A 16,352-nucleotide genomic window follows, 5' to 3' on the forward strand; every position below is an offset into this window, starting at 1 on the left:
GTTCTCTGAACTACTAGCACACAGCACAGTCGCAGAAACACGTCCTTACAATCCATCTTTTTATTCCTTTTTGTTGGGTTGGTTGGCTTTGAGGCAGGGTCTCATGTAGCCTTGGCAACTCTCTGTGTGTCTGAGGATGCCCATATGAACTCCTGATCCACCTGCTTCCACCTCCCAAGTGCTAAGATTATAGGCAGATGTCACCACACCCAGCTGTCTCCCTCTGCCAGGCTTGTCAGAGCAAAGGCGGAGTGAAGAGACCAAACTTTCTTTCTCCCTGGGCCATAGGAAAGTTAACCTACCTTCCTAGAAAAGTTAACAACTTAACTCTCCGGGGTGTGGTAGCATTTCTCTGTAAGTCCAGCTAACCCTTGGGCAGGAAGATCAAGAATGTGAGGCCAGCCTAGAGGACTTAGGGGCTTATCTCAAAATTATAAACATTTGAAGGGGGTATAGCTCCACGGTAGAACACTGGCCCAGCACATACGAGGCTCTGTGTTAAATTCTCAGTACCAAAACCAAACTATGTCAGCCTCTGAGCTAGAACTAAACCAGCTGGCTCTGATGACCCTGGCTCCTTCCATTACCCCCACTGTAAGAAAAACACTTCCTTGCAGACAGAAGTTGCTAAAATGACTAATGTCTGGGGAGGGGAGAACCCAGTTATAAAACATCTCTCTCTCTCTCTCTCTCTCTCTCTCTCGGCTTGCTTGCTCCCACTCCTCTCTCTTTCCCTTCCTTCTCTCTGTCCTTCCTTCTTCTCTCCCCCTGTCTCCTCTCTCTCCTTCCTTTGCCTTCTTCCCACCTACCTTTTGAGTGGCAGTTGCAGGGTAGGCAGCGATCTCTGTCTCGCTGCCGGTAGAACCCCTCCCGGCACCTCTCGCAATGAACTCCGGCAGTGTTGTCGTTGCAGTTGAGGCAGCGGAACCCGCTGCCTGTCTGTCGATGGAGCTCCTGATCAAAGACACATTGCCTGGACTTCCCATTGCAATCACAGACTGGGGAAGAAGGAAGAGAGACACCGTCAGAAACAAACACAATCAGAACAATCTCCCGGATGGTTAGTATCATAATTGACTTAAACCAGCCAATGGAAAGGAGTGGCACAGGCTATTGGGGAATAATGAAGACTCTTCTTCCACCTAAAGAAAGCAGCAGTTACATAGTGCGGGGTGATCACTGTCTGGGGAACGTGGATTCAGGGTCACCAAAAGAAGAAGCCAAAAGCTTAGGTGATGCTTTCATATGAAAATGGTATTTGAATATCTGCAGAGAATTCACTGTCTGAACCAACAGAACAAGTCAACAAGCTGAAGAAGAACAGCCAGTCATGGGCTCTCATCCAACGCTAGCAGCTCCACTGGGGAAGACATACAACAGTGTCAGTGCTGATGCCTGACATGACCATCTGGATAGGTCCTTCTCATCCTCACTCGTGTCTTGTAGGTCCCTCCCAAAGCCAGTTGTCAAAGAAAATCATCACCCAGCATCAGCCAACTCTGTGTGTGAATGGAGGGGAGGGGCCTAAATGACAGCCCTAACTGACATAGTATCTACCCACAGTAGACACTCACAACATTTCAATCGTGGCTTACAAAAAGTGATGAGCCTAGAAATCAAAAGAACAGAAACATTTCTTTGAGAAATTTCTTTTTCCTTCTGGGTATGTGGCTTCTTCGACTCAAACCCTGAGCTCTATATATACCAGGCAAGCACCATCCCTGTGGGCTCATCCTCAGCCCTTTGGGCAAATCGCTTTGACTTTTGCTCCTTGCTTTCTCTTCTACAAATGTGAAATGGGTCTTAAGAGCATCCGTCTGAATTAGGACCAGCCAATACTCTTGCATGAGCTCTTTTTCCTCCCTCAGAAGAAACATTAAATACAGCACTTGAAGGTGAGGAAACTTGACCCGATAAAGCGGCCAAACCTTTCCACACTGTCTTCATTGGCCATGTAGCCTCGGTGTATGACACAAAGCCTTGGTGAGTCTGAAGCTGTCTCTGGTGTGTCTGGAACTAAGATTCAAACAGAGTGCTAACCATAAAGCCAGCCAGGGCGCCCCATGTGCCAAACAGCTGTTCTGTGCAGGCCTGGTAGTATTTTCATCAGTCCCGTTGGCTCCCTAAATATGTAGCAGCAGCCCAGAGCCACCCTGCTTCTTTTCATTTAAATTTTGTCATCGGTGTTCATGCTTTTATGTGCACATGCTACCGCATGCGTGTCAAGGACAGAGGACACATTCGGGCGTCAGTTCCTCTCCTTCTACCACACAGGACCCAAGGATCCAACTCAGGTCCTCAAACTTGGCAGTAAGTGCCTTTACCTACTGAGGTACCTTGACACCCAAGCTGCTCTGTTTAGGGACTTTACATCCATCCGCTGTAGGGAGCCATGACTCAGTGGCCTGCTTTGATATTTTAATCTCGTCGGAGAGATGGCTTTTTGGAGGCCTTTACTAATGGCAGAGGAGAACTTGCAAGTCCATCTCCTTTTGTTTGTGACAATAGGTGGGATAGCTTATGAGGGTTACACCTCTTCCTCAGGCTCCTTGTGCAAATTAACCATTGTTCTGAGATGTTTCTACTCTGGCTTAGAAACTCTACAATAAAAAGACAGGCTGACAGTTACTGCAGAAGGCTGAAGATGATGCTCCAAGCATCCTGTCTCAACTCTTGTGTAAACAGGACCCAAGTAAAGCAACTAGATACAATGTTGTGCAATGGGAGGAGCCAGAGGACAGGAAGGGGTGAGAAGGAGGAGGAGCTTGAGGAGAAGAGAGCACTAGGAGGCAGAGGAGGAGGCAGAGACTGGAGATTTGCTGCTGGCACTGCTTGCTGCAAGCAGCCTGCCTTTTGCTGTGCCTTTTGCTGTGGCTGTCGAGTCTGGACCTTTAAAAAGTTTCCTGTGTGCTGTCTGTTTATTTTATTAATTTTAATCCTCACTCCCAACTCTAAGAACTGTTAGACTCTGCCCGGCTGGCTCCGGCAATCCACTCAGTTAATTCTCTCAGCCTAGGGGATGGGAAGATGAATGCTGAGAGGCGACGTGCATCTTGCCTTATGGTACACAGGCAGCTAAGTGGCAGAGCAGGAGAATGTGATGGCTGGCCTGTGTGGTTGCAAAGCCTCTGTCTTTTCATCTCTTCCCCTTCTCAAGAATCTAGTCTGGTACAGGGGTTTCTACGGCCTCTTCCGGAGTCTCTTTCAGTCTAGTAAAACACACACACACACACCAACCACATACATTGGCTGTACAAATCATTTTATACATTTGTATGTGTGTGTGCCACATTCAACAACACACACGTGGAGGCCAGAAGTCAGCTTACAGAAGTCAGTCCTTCCCTTCCACCATGTGAGTCCTGGAATCAAACTCACCTTGCCAGGCTTGGTGGCAGAAGCCTTTACCCACTGAGCCCTCTCACTGGCCCACAAGTCATTTCTGAATAGAGTCTTAAGTCTACCTCTCTGGGATTTTTACATCCCCAGTACTTCCTTGGAAAACAAAACAAAACACACACACACACACACACACACACACACACACGCACTTCCCTTTTTCATTTATTTCATTCATCTCATTTTATTTGTTTCTTTCTTTGTTTATTTTAGAGACAGGGTTTCTTTGTGTAGCCCTGGCTATCCTGGAACTCACTTTGAGGACCAGGCTGGCCTTGAACTCAGAGATCCACCTGCCTCTTCCTCTCAAGTGCTGAGATTAAAGGTGTGCACCACCATGCCTGGCCCAAAGCCAACTTCTCAATCTCTTTATTTAAAAGGCAAACTTGCCTATGGTACTTCAAGGCCTAAACAAGCCAGCTCATAACAAAGTCCTGTTCTGAGACTAGACACCTTCATGCCAGAGACAAAGACCAACATTTCATTAAGTTTACAGTGTACTGAATTTGTCCCCCGTTCAAACTGCCGGAGGTGTTTGTTTTTTTGTTTTTTCCCACAGAACCATTGCCAAGCTGAGTCTTTCCCAACTACTGCTGGTGAAACGGATTTTTTAAATCTCCAACAGATGTGCCACACAGCTGTCATGAGCTGTGAAATTTCCACCGAGGAATGGGTACACCCATCACACGAGTTATGCATACCAGGCAGCCGTTGCTGGAAGGCTCTTCCACCGTGCCATCCCATGCCCTTTCTGCTCCACACTTCCTCAGAGCGGTCTCCAAGCAACTACACACTCCGCTGTGCTTCTTTAGTTCCAGGCATACTGTTGTTCTGTCTTTGAGATGGGGCCTCATGCAGCCCAGGCTGCCCTGGAACTCAATGTGAGCTGAAAACGACCTTGTGCTGACCATCTCCCAAGCATTGGGATAGTTACCACCACATCCCATGGACAGACTTCACCGGAGGAGCGTGTTGGCCTGGAGGGCCTGCATTGCCTGAGAACTGTGCAAATACTCCCATTTGCCTTGCCTGTTGGCCTCTGCAGCCGCCAGACTGGGTTATGATTACATGAACTGTACTGATATAACATTGAAACATCAAACACTCACATCCAGACTTGAGAGGAAAACTTATCCTGTTTCTCTGCACGGAACTATTCTTTCTGCTCCTGGTGTATATTTGAACCATGGTTCCCTTCAAAATTTCTCCTTAGACTGATGTCTATAAAACCAATGACTACTCACTCTCACAACTGGGAGTGGGAAAAAGTCCTGTTTTAAATTCTAAAATATTCTCACAACTGGGCTTAATAATATGAGTATAACGCAGCTTGTGTGACTCTTTTTCATTTGGGGTCATTTCTTACTAACAAGCACCAAGAGCTCACTGGTGGCCACAGGGCACCCCAAGGCTAGAGGCAGGCCAACAAGTAGAGTGACTATGCCCCTTCAGAGGACAGCAGCAGACAGATAGCCAGGGTGAAGGGCTGCTGGAGTCAAGGTTTCCATTTATGCTTTTCAAAGAAAACAGAAATCTGGCTTTGTGTAGAAAATCTATTGAATTTTAAATATTTGCCAAAAATATTTTAAAGTGTTTTTGTTTGTTTGTTTGTTTGTTTTTGAAACAAAGCTGTGTTAAGGGCAAAGTACTGTACTTTGCTTCTTACTTCCAACACGTAGGAAATGGGAAAATTGGAGTTCTGGGTTACCACACAGGGCTAGAAGCTGGTCCGCAGCAGCTGTTAAGTTTTTGCCAATGAACCAATAAATGAAAGCTCTTTCTAATTTTAGGGACCCTGTTGCTGAATGCGGTGGTTCATAGCTGTAACTGCTACACTTGGGGAGCTAAGACAGGATCGATGGGAGTTCTTGGCCAACCTGGGCTACGGAATGAGATTCTGTCTTAAGAAAAGAAGGAAGGAAAGAAGGAAGGAAGGAAGGAAGGAAGGAAGGAAGGAAGGAAGGAAGGAAGGAAGGAAGGAGAAAAGAAGGAAAGGGAGAGAAAGAGAAGCAAACTGGCTCCAGATGTGAAGGAGGCCTGTAAAAGCTTAGTAATCTGGGACTCTGGTTGGTTTGGGTTATGGACCGCCCCCCTTCCCCTAATAATGCACGTGGCAGCCTTGCTCCTTTACCTGCACAAACCATGTAAACCCAACCCTCTCCAAACAACGTACCCAGCTACCCTGCTCCACCCCTTGCAGCAAAGGACATGCACCCCCTTCTCTGGACAGTAAGAGACTTCTCTTTTCCTAACAGCCATCACGCTGAGACAGCGTCTATTCAAATACATTCTCTATTGGAAATGCATCCAGGTCTGAGGAGTGCAAATTGATTCAGCCTGGGTTGGGTTCGGAGCATACACAAGAAGGCAAACTGCATCCTCAGGTGAATTTTTAGGGAAAATCTTTTATTTGCCATCCTATGTCTATGCATATTGGCAGGCATGTGTTTGAAATCAGATGCGTATGGGAAGAGAGATGCACAACAGAAAAATGATTATATGATCCAATCAGTCTAAATAGGAAACTGCCTCTGCTACTTCCCCCCAGTAACCAAATTCCTCCTCCTCTTGAACTCCACAAGGAGGCTCCAAACCATAATCAGGCTGTGAGCGTCTTCACTCGTGTGGTTCGGTGCCCCTTGCCATGTCTTCTCATCTCTTTTACTGTTTTGCTTTAAATCGTGTTTCTTTGCTATGTTGGCAGATCTGTGTGAGCTTTGATTTCAGGCTTTTGAATAAGAAGGCCTGGAAGTACCTGAAAGCACCTGACCCCAGCGCCTCCCCTGGAGACAGATGTTTGTGCTTCTACCGTTGAAAGGGCTCCATTTATCCCCACCTCTAGGCACACGTATTGAAAAATACAAATTTAGCAATTACTCTGGCCTATTCTTCTCCATGGGAGTCCGATTTAGCTCAGTCTACCTAGAGAAACAGATCTAAATGGATGCCCACACTAGATTCTGAAACAAGAAGAAATGCTAAAAATGTCTTTATTGTTACACTTTCCTTCCCAGTGTTGAGATGTGTTTGATTTTATGCCTGGAAAACTTTTTTTCACTTTTATTTTTCAAATCTGTTGCTGTTTTTCCAAGCTTGGCGAGGTCTCAAACCTTGTAACTATGCCACGAGCTTTCACTGGGAGGCCTTGACGCACACAGTGATGACAGCGCAGGTAAGACAAGATTCTCGGGCACCCCTCGAGGCAGCAGCAGGCCGTTTACTGACAGTCCTTTCAATCCTCCACGCTGAGCAAATACACGCTGAGCATCTGAGGTGCGCCAGGCTAGTCCAGGCGCTGGACCCGGCAGCAAACAACACCTGCATGAGTCCCAGCCCTCGAGGAGCTGCCGAGAGAGTCTGGGAGGCAGATAACCAAGGCAAATGAGTAACACAGAGAGAGCATATTAGGATAGTGATATTTATTAAGGAGAAACACAAAAGCCAGCAGACATAAACACGTGTAAAGATACCACAGAGAATAAGGCAAGATGGGAAGGCTGGAAAGTGTTATGTGCTAGTTACTGTTTCTTTTTCTTTCTTTTTTTCTTTTTAATCAATACTTGTCTGGCTTATGTTTTCTGCCCACTTATTTCCTGGGTACAGCGACTTTCTAGTAAATGACCTCAAACATAGAAACATATAAAATTATTCCCTATCATTTTATTGCAGACTATAGATTTTCCTTTACCCCTACTGGCAAGTCCTTTCTTTCCTCTTTGGTAGACTGTGTTGTTGTTTTGTTTTGAGATAGAGCTTACTGTGTAGTCCAGGCCTGCTTCCAACTTGAGATCCTCCTGCCTCAGCCTCCTGAGTGCTAGGATTTCAGGTGTGTGCCACCACACCCCAGCACACTGGTAGATGCTGGTTTTGCTGATTCTTCTTTTCTCTCTTATGTTCTTAATCAAGAAAATGCATATTTACTTCATTGATTTTGTGTGTGTGTGTGTGTGTGTGTGTCACTATGGCAATCTTCCATCTCAGCTTCCACCGTTGCTGGGATTGCACCCGTGAGCCACCAAACCTGGCTTTATTTCGTTGATTTAATAAATATCACTTCTTATCCAATGGGGAGGCTGTACTAGGTACCTGGACACTAATACTTCACAAGCCAGTAAGATTTTATAACACAGCTATTAACATATTTCTCCAAAGATGATGTTGAATGTCAACATCATCTTTATTCATATTTATAAAATATATTTATAAACTTATATAATTTGTATATATTTATTAAGCACTTATCACATTACCCATGTTTTCCAGTTTCCCAATGAGCAGGCCTGGGTCCGGGAGTCAGCATTAAGATGTCATTACGGGGGGCTGTGGAGGCAGCTCAATCAGTAAACTGCTTGTTACGCAGGCATGAAGACCTGAGTTTTATCCCAGAACCCAAATTAAAAATATGGGTGTGCTGCTGGCACATACTTGAAATCCCAGCACTGGGGAGGCAGAGCTGGGTTCCTGGGGCTTGCAGGCCAGCTAGCCTAGCCTAACCAGTGAGTCTCTGGCTAATGAGAGATAGTCTCAAAAGACAGCTCCTGAGGAACAATATTGCCCTCTGATCTCTACATGCATGTAAGTACACACACGATGTGCAGAGAAACACGTATATTCAGTTTAAATCTGCATGCATACATACATGCATGCATGCATACATACATACAAACAGATGGATAGATAAAAGATAGATAGATAGATAGATAGATAGATAGATAGATAGATAGATAGATAAGAGATATGAAACATTGCATCAGAAAACACAAAATCAGAGTTGGCAAAATGGCTCAGCAGGTAAAGACACTCTGCCACCAAGCCTGACAACCCACATTCCAAGTCTGGAACCCACATTGTGAAAGGAGAGAACTGACTCCCATAAATTGTCCTCTGACTTACATATATTGGCTATGGTATTTATAGGTACACACACACACAGAGAGAGAGAGAGAGAACAATTAACCCTGGACACGGGGCTCAAACTAAACTGTCTGTTGCTACACCTCACTCATCATTTCTTTGCGTATTCATTCACACCACACTGTTTCCCAGCCAGAGACACCTCTTCAGATTTCATCTGCATCTCTGTCCCCTCACTCCAGCTCTTGACAGACAGCCAGGTCCTCCCCACGGATAAAGGAATGCAATTCATCAAGTTCACCTCCAGCCCTAAATAAACACTCTGAACCGGAATCATTTTACAAAGATTGTCACATATTTCTCTAAGTCTAGAGAAGCGTGGGCGGCGCTTGTGTCTGCGTGTGCTGGGGGCCTGCTTCTTTGCTGCGTAAGTGTGTATTATAACGATAACTATAATAGCTCGGTCGCTGACCCTCAAGGTGCTTCTTAGGAGAGGCCCACCAGGCACCCAGACACAGGCTGGTCCGCCCACTACCACCCACACTCTTGAGGAGAGCAGATCAAAGGAGCTGGAAAGCCTCTTTAAACAATGGAGCCTGGAATCCCTCTGGGCTGTTCCCAGCACTCCCACCCCTCACTAAACATGGCCTCTGACAAGTCAGGACAGGAAGCCAAGGGGCAAAGGCTGTTTCCAAGTCGTAGACTTAGGAGAATGAAAGGAAACAGAAAATGTTTCCTAGGGCTGCAGTTGGGGCAAGGCTGGGGGAGAATCAGCAGTGGCAGGCACAGGTTCTTCCAGCAATGGTTAAAACCTCCCAGATCACCTTTGGAGCAAGCAGCTACCAGAAGTCATAATAACTTGGCATACCTTTGGTCACCCGTGTTACAAAAAGCCTCTCTCTCTATTGTGCTAAACTTAAAAGCATGCTCTGAGCCAGGTGTGGGCTCGCGCCTGTAATTCTAACAATCAGGAGACGGAAGCAGGAGGAGTGCTGGGAGTTAGAGGTGAGCCTGGTCTACATAGCCGAATCTGTTCCAGACAAACAAACAAACAAACAACAAACCCCACAAAAACAAATAATAGAGACACACAGCTTTTCACCAGGGCAATCTAATTTTCACCTCGGCATGGTGCGCGAAATCGCTGTGTTTGTTGGTGCCTTCAATACAGTAACAAGATGATTATATACAAACTCCTTTAAAAACCTTGTAGAGTGGCCCCTCCTTCAGCTCCCGTTCTCTTGTCCCCCGGGCCTCTACATCTAGAACCTTGCTTGAATTCTAGACCCCTGAGCTCTTTGCCGCCTCTGGCCTTCAGATCTACCATTTCCACAGGGCAGGCTGGGCACCCTAAGAGACATAAAGCAGGTTATGCACGTCCATGCTCAGGACCTGCAGCGGCTTCTCTGTGAATGCCGGAAGCAGTCCACACACGACCCCTAGAGCTCCCTGCTCCTATAGACATCACATCTGTGGGCCTTATCCAGGTCATGTCCAGGACTGCTCTCTTCTCTATTCCAATGGCACCTGCTCCAGTGCTTGGCACCATCGTTGCTAAGACAGAGGGGATGGATGGACAGAGAGAAGTAAGACCGCAGAAAAGGAAGCAGGAGAAAGGGGAGGGAGGGTGTCACATAGGCAGTCTGACTTGAAGAAAAGCCATCAGGGGCTGGTGGGCATGGCTCAGTGGGTAGAGGAGCTCTGCCAACCTGAAGACCCAAGTTCAAGTCACAGATACACATGGTGGAAAGAGACAAATACCTCCTTCAAGTTGTCTTCTGACCTCTCCACATGCTTGCCATGCATGTGCATAGATACACACACACATGCACACACACATACACACAAGCAAATCGTGTAAAAGAAGAAAAGCCAAATAAAAACCTGAACCTACAGAATTCTCCCAGAAGTCCAAGAATGCAGTTTGATATTTCCAGAATGTAGAGCTGGAGGTATAGCTTGGTGATTCAGTACCTACTAGCATGCACACGAAGACCCTTAGGTTTCACCCCAGGAACTGCACAGAAATTTCCCCAATGCAATACACACTTGTGGTTGCTGCTTCTGTGTGGCATTGTGGCTAATATTTCAAAACGTCCACAGCGGGATGAGCAAAGAATGCAGCTAGGAAGGCCTTTTCAATTAAAGGGGGGGGGGGGGGGTCTGGAACTTTCTGGCAGGTTGCCGCTAGCACCGGCGGAGCTCTCTCTGTCCCAGGCTTACCGTCTCTCCCTGGCCTCTGAGACAGGAGCCACAGCTGGGCAGCGAGCCAACGGCTGTGTGGAGGAGGGGCAGGGGCGTGCAGCAGGCTGACGGGATGGCATGAGCTCAGCAGCCCTGACGGGGCAGCCTGCCCCGTAAGCAGCACTACCTCAGGAGCTAGGCATCCCAGCGGCAAGTTTGAACCTGACGGCGGCGTGTGCTGGCCGATGTTTCTGCGAGCCTCGCTGGGCCGTTTCAGCCGCTGGGCGCAGGTCTGCGTGAGTTACAGTAATAGCCTGGGACTGAATCCGTGTAGGAACATTTGAGGCGGACACTGCGTTGTCCTCCTGATTTAGGGGAAAGGTGCCTGCCTTCCGCCTCCGAACCTGCCTTCTGGCTGCCATGCCAAGACACCACATCCTCGCCCTGCTTTTCTCAAATCCTCTTCTCGCAGGCAGTATGAGGTCATGCCATCAGGTTTCCGCCTGACACTTCATCTCTGCAACCAAGCCTTGTCGTACCTGACCTTTCCCCATCTCCAAATACTGGTTTCTAAGGACTCAGTCCTGAGCCTTGTTGAGCCCTCCCTCTACAACTCTCTCTTGAAGATGTTGTTGTAGTTTTGTTTTTTCGAGACAGGGTTTCTCTGTGTGACAAGAGCCCTGCCTGGCTGTCCTGGACTCGCTTTGTAGACCAGGCTGGTCTCGAACTCACAGAGCGCTGCCTGCCTCTCCCTCCCAAGTGCTGGTGAAGGAATTCTAATGTATAATATTAGAGGAAATAATGGTATTAGAGAGCTTTAAACATAGAGGAGTTGAGAATATTTATATTTTGACAGTATTTTTCTGGCTTGAGGACAGCCTGGTCTACAAAGTGAGTTCCAGGACAGACAGGGCTACACACAGAGAAACCCTATCTCAAAAACAAAACAATTTACATTGCCTACAAGGATGAACATGATTTGGTACTATTTTTTTTCCAGCCTAGTTTCATATAACTCTCAACTGAACACACACATATATGCACATATATGAACATACATGTATATATGTGTATGAATATATGTGTATATATACATCTATATTCTTTCTTCTATGTATTATGCATGTATGTATCTCTCTCTCTATATATATTTCATCTATCTTCTATGTATGTATGTATCTCCTGTAGTAAGGACTGAGCCTAGACAGCTGGGTGACTGCTTTAACACTGAGCCAATCTCAGTTCTTTCATTCATTCTTTTATTTTGACAAGGTCATGCCCCTTACCCACGCTAGTCCTGCGCTTGCTCTTTAGGCCAAGCCGGCCTGGCAATTGTGGTCTTTCTGCCTCACTGTTCTGAGAGTTGGGTTTACAGGACTTCTATCTGCCTGGCTTATACTGTTTAGTTGATATCTTTCTTTCTCTGCTTCTTCTTACAATTCTTGCTTCATAAAGAGAAACCATCACTGGAGGAGCAGTGAGTTAAGGCAAGAAAATCTCCCTGATAGGCTAGGGTCAGATGAAATGGGAGGAGGTCCTCCCCTATCAGTGGACTTGGAAAGGGGCAGGGAGAAGATGAGGGAGGGAGGGTGAGATTGGGAGGGAATGAGGAAGGGGGCTACAGCTGGGATACAAAGTGAATAAACTTTAACTAATATTAAAAAAAGAAAATCTCAAACAGCTCTTTCCTTTGTTCAAAGGCATTACACTAAACATTAGATGCTAATTTATCATCTTGGACACCATCCCTCCCCCCCACCCCGACTTCAGAGTCAAAGGACTGCTGTCCTGTAAAGTAGCAATCTTTTACATTAAAAGCAGAGACAACTGTCATCCCCACCTCTGAGAACTCACCCAGCATGAGGTCGCGCAGGGAGAAATCGGCCTGCACCAAGCTTGGTGAATAAGGATTAGGTTGAGAACATTTACTCACTTTTAAAACACCTGCCACAGGCTGCCTGCAGCACAAAAGCAATGATCAAAGGTGTCCTTTCAACAGGAATCTACTCTAATGTGTTCTTAAATGTATTTTAATGTATTTACAAATGTATTTACAAATGCTCAAATCACACAATCCTTATGAAACCCAAAGCAAAACGCACCATCAGCTGCCACTAGGTACCAGCCGCATCAGAATCTCCGATCCTGTCTGAAAAACTCAGTCTTCAAATCTGAGCTACTTAAGATGAAAATATTACTTTCTACTATATTTAAGTGTGATGATGAGACATTCACAAAGATTTCCTGGCTTTAAAAATCTCCTTAATGAGATGTCTCTTTCTGACAATTCAATAAATATTCAATTTATGTAAATGAAACAAAGTATGAATATTTCATCATTCAAACTTGTCTTGAACTTTAGGGCTCAGTTGTGTGACTGTCTGTTTCCAGTTTAACCCTTTTAAAGCATGACACCAGTTAGGTTATAATTAGAATAGTTATTTCCCACACTAGGAGACCTTTAATTGAAATTCATTTCATTTTTTCTCTCTCTCTCTCTTTCTCTCTCTCTCTCTCTCTCTCTCTCTCTCTTTTCAGTTTCATTTTAAGCCAGCATAGCCAGACTGCTGAGACATCCCTTGTTGATCCATGTGCTGCCCATGCAGTGTGGTTAAGGCCACAGTAGGAAGCACTACAGAGCATGGACAGGGCTTGACTGTAATCACGTCAGCAATTCTGAACGATAGAACATGAGCAAATCTCGTCAGCTGTGAACAGTCCAAAGTGACCACGAGACACCGAAATGCCCATCACCACATTCTTCCTTTGAATAACTATGAGCTAAAATAAGGCTTCTACTTTCCCTCTCAGCGCATTAAACATATTGACACAACTTAGGCTTGGAATCATACATGTGGCTTGCAGCTGATTCAGCCTGCTAAACTGGAGTTCTCACCTGAGGGGTACCTCCCAAAGCACCCCCCAGGGACGCCAAAGCCCAAGCCGACAAATGTTCCTCCTAAACCTCTTATTGCTTTTATGAGCAATAAATTTTCATAATAAATATCAGCTACAATTTCTAAGGTATCACTACATCCCTTTACATATACACTTAAGTATGTGTCATTGAGGGGTGCAGCGGTGCACACCTATAACTCCAGCACTCGGGGAGGAAGAGGCAGGTGGAGCTCTGTGAATTCAAGGCCAGCCTGGTCTACAGAGTGAGTCCAGGACAGTCAGAGCTGTTACACAGAAAAGCCCTGTCTCAAAACAAACAAACAAAAACAAAAACAGAAAAAAGTAGACGTCTACCACGAACTGTCATGCTTCTTAACTTTATCAAAGGAATGGCTGTAATTATTGTACGCTTACGAGGTTTGGAAAATGTGCATGAGGTGCATTCGTGAGATGGCTTTCTGTAAAAACCTTACTTGAAAAATAGAAACTTGTATTGCTTGAGGTCAGAAGAATCCGTGAACGGGCTCTTACGGGCCCAGCTACATGTATACACCCACGAAGGGAAGTAACAAATATCCCAAGAGAATGGACCATAAAAACTCCACCAGGTGGTAGAAGCAACTTGTCCTATACGTCAGTGCGGTGAGCATGCTGCTTTTCCGCTACTGCCTCTTAATCACACGGGCTGTGGCCTTGCTTGAGAGCTCCACAGAGCTCAGCAGGCAAAGATTCCTACCCTGGCCCTGCTTCCTGGATAAGGCGAGAGCACGGGTTAGGATCACCGCTGGATCCACTGTTGTGGGAGAGACAATCTGGCTGAGACGAGAAAGAATTTTTAAACATCGGGAATCCACTTTTACCAAAACCAAGGGGGGTCGTGATGGGAAAGACCCATCTGTGTAACATTTATGAAGTCAGTGCTCTAGCCATGAAACTGGCCTGTCCATGAAAGACTTCAAAGCCGGGGGTGGGGGAGGACTCCTCTAGACACAATTATACACATACAGATTCAAAATATCAACAGGAGAAGCAGGAGGAAGAAGAGGAGGAAAAGGAGGGGGAGGAGGGAGCTGTATAAACAGAAAGGCCTGTTACCATCCTTGGCTATCTTCTAGATATTTGAAGCTCACGACCTGCCACCAAACAAGTGCTCTACTAGCTGAACTACACCCCCACTCTCTTCTTTATTTCATTTTTCTGATGAAGCCACTGCGTCGACTCCCAACTGCTTTGGGACTATGACAACAGATCTGAACAAAGGGCTCCAGGTACTCACATGGTGTATAGACACACATGCAGACAAAACATCCATACACGGAAAATAAAACAAACAAACAAATAAAATAAAATAAAAATTTTACGGGTGTGTACGTACGCCGTGTGTGTGCAGCTTCTCCCAAAGACCAAAAGAGGCCATCAGATCCTTGGAGCTAGAGTCACAGGCAGGCGCAGGCAACCCGACAGGGGTCCTGGGAACTGAAATCAGGGCATCTGGGAGGACAACTTATGCTCTTCAGCCCTGTTCCATCTCTCCAGCCACTGAAATTAATTTAGATGAATGTATATAACAAGAACGAGAAACCAAAGGCTGGAGAGATGGCTGAGTGGTTAAGAGCGCTGGCTGCTCTTCCAGGGGACCCGAGTTTGATTCCCGGGTCAACTGCCGTAACTCCAGTCCCAGGAGATCAGACACCTTCTTCTCCACTCCACACAATCATGTGGCATGTACTCACTGATACACACACACACACAAACACGAACTTTTAAAATCTTTAAAAGAGCTTTCATAATCCCCTATTTTAAAAAAAAAAAAAAAGATATGAATGGGTATGGGGGGGGTTGTTTTTGCTTTAAGAATGAGAAGTCCAAGGAGGTCAAGGAGCCATCTCGGGAACTGAACATTCATGTAGAAGTGAATCCTGGCCCTGTTACTAACTGTGGTGTTCTAGCTAAGACAATCTTTGGTTCTCAGCTTCCCTGTCATACGTGCATTATATTTGTTGAACCCAGCTTCGCTATGCCCAGTGATGGTTATCCGGGCACTGATTTTACCTTCCTGATTATCATTACCCTCTCTTATAAGACAAGAGGTTGCTTAGTGACCCCTTCGGTCCACTCTCAGTCAGCGTCTGATACGTTGTCAGCCCATGTCTGACACATTCTCAGTCAGTGTCCCATACACTCACAGTGTCTGATACACTCTCACTCAGCCCTGTGGGACTAAGCAAGGTTACTCCAGAAGGAATGGGGCTCCTGCTTCTGTGCTGTCCTGCACTGGACGGAGATGAGCATTTAGCACTAGGAAAAAACAGAGACGTGTCAACCTTTGTTGTAAGAAGTCTTCCATATAAAGCACAGCTCAACGTCTAGATAATCTGTCTTGTTTCACGTTTATTGTGGGAACATTGAGTTCATTTGGCTGCAATTTGATTTTTTTTTCCCCAACATGAAAATTTGTATTCCCATGGTAAATAAAAATATAATCTGGAAGAGACACACTTGGGGTTCCGTGTTGGATCTGCAGTGCCTGAGGAAGGCCGGGATACAGACCCCTTTCTCCATGATCTCCACCTCTCCTCCCGTGCCACAGAAGGGGAAGACTCCAGCCCTGTGCTGGCTGCTGTTGTGGGGTACAGCCGCCACACTCTTCTACTTTCTCAGCTGTGATGTGAAGAAGCATATGTTTTTTCTTCAGGGAGGGATGTCTGCAGACACATAGTCACCCACAGACACCAAAAAAGACAGCTTTTAGCTTTGGAGGTGATTCAAGCATTACCTCATCTATCTGGGGCTTATGTTACAACAGAGCCCCAGGAATGCCTCAGTAATCTGCTAAGCTTCATCTGTGACCAAATTAGAGAGTTCCAGAGTCACGGGACTCCTGTTTCTGCACTGCTCTGAGAGAGATGATTCAGGTCTTCTCCCTTGCCTTGCAATTTCCCCAGGAAAAGAACAAATGTCAGAATGGCTGCACTACTAACGTCTTAAACAGAAAAACGTTCCCAGAATGGCCTCAA

The 16,352-nt window shown here is 46.0% G+C and overlaps 1 protein-coding gene across 1 annotated transcript in view; it reads right to left on the bottom strand.

Moving 5' to 3' along the window:
• The window catches only part of Lamc2 (laminin subunit gamma 2), a 64,818-nt gene that overhangs the window by 43,498 nt on the left and 4,968 nt on the right, over positions 1 to 16,352 (bottom strand). Inside the window, exon 2 of the mRNA XM_021632876.2 lies at positions 810 to 998. Coding sequence (XP_021488551.1) covers positions 810 to 998 — 189 coding nt within the window. The remainder of the gene's footprint in view (positions 1 to 809; positions 999 to 16,352) is intronic.

This window comes from Meriones unguiculatus, chromosome 11 (assembly GCF_030254825.1).
Source record: "Meriones unguiculatus strain TT.TT164.6M chromosome 11, Bangor_MerUng_6.1, whole genome shotgun sequence".
Lineage (NCBI taxonomy): Eukaryota > Metazoa > Chordata > Mammalia > Rodentia > Muridae > Meriones > Meriones unguiculatus.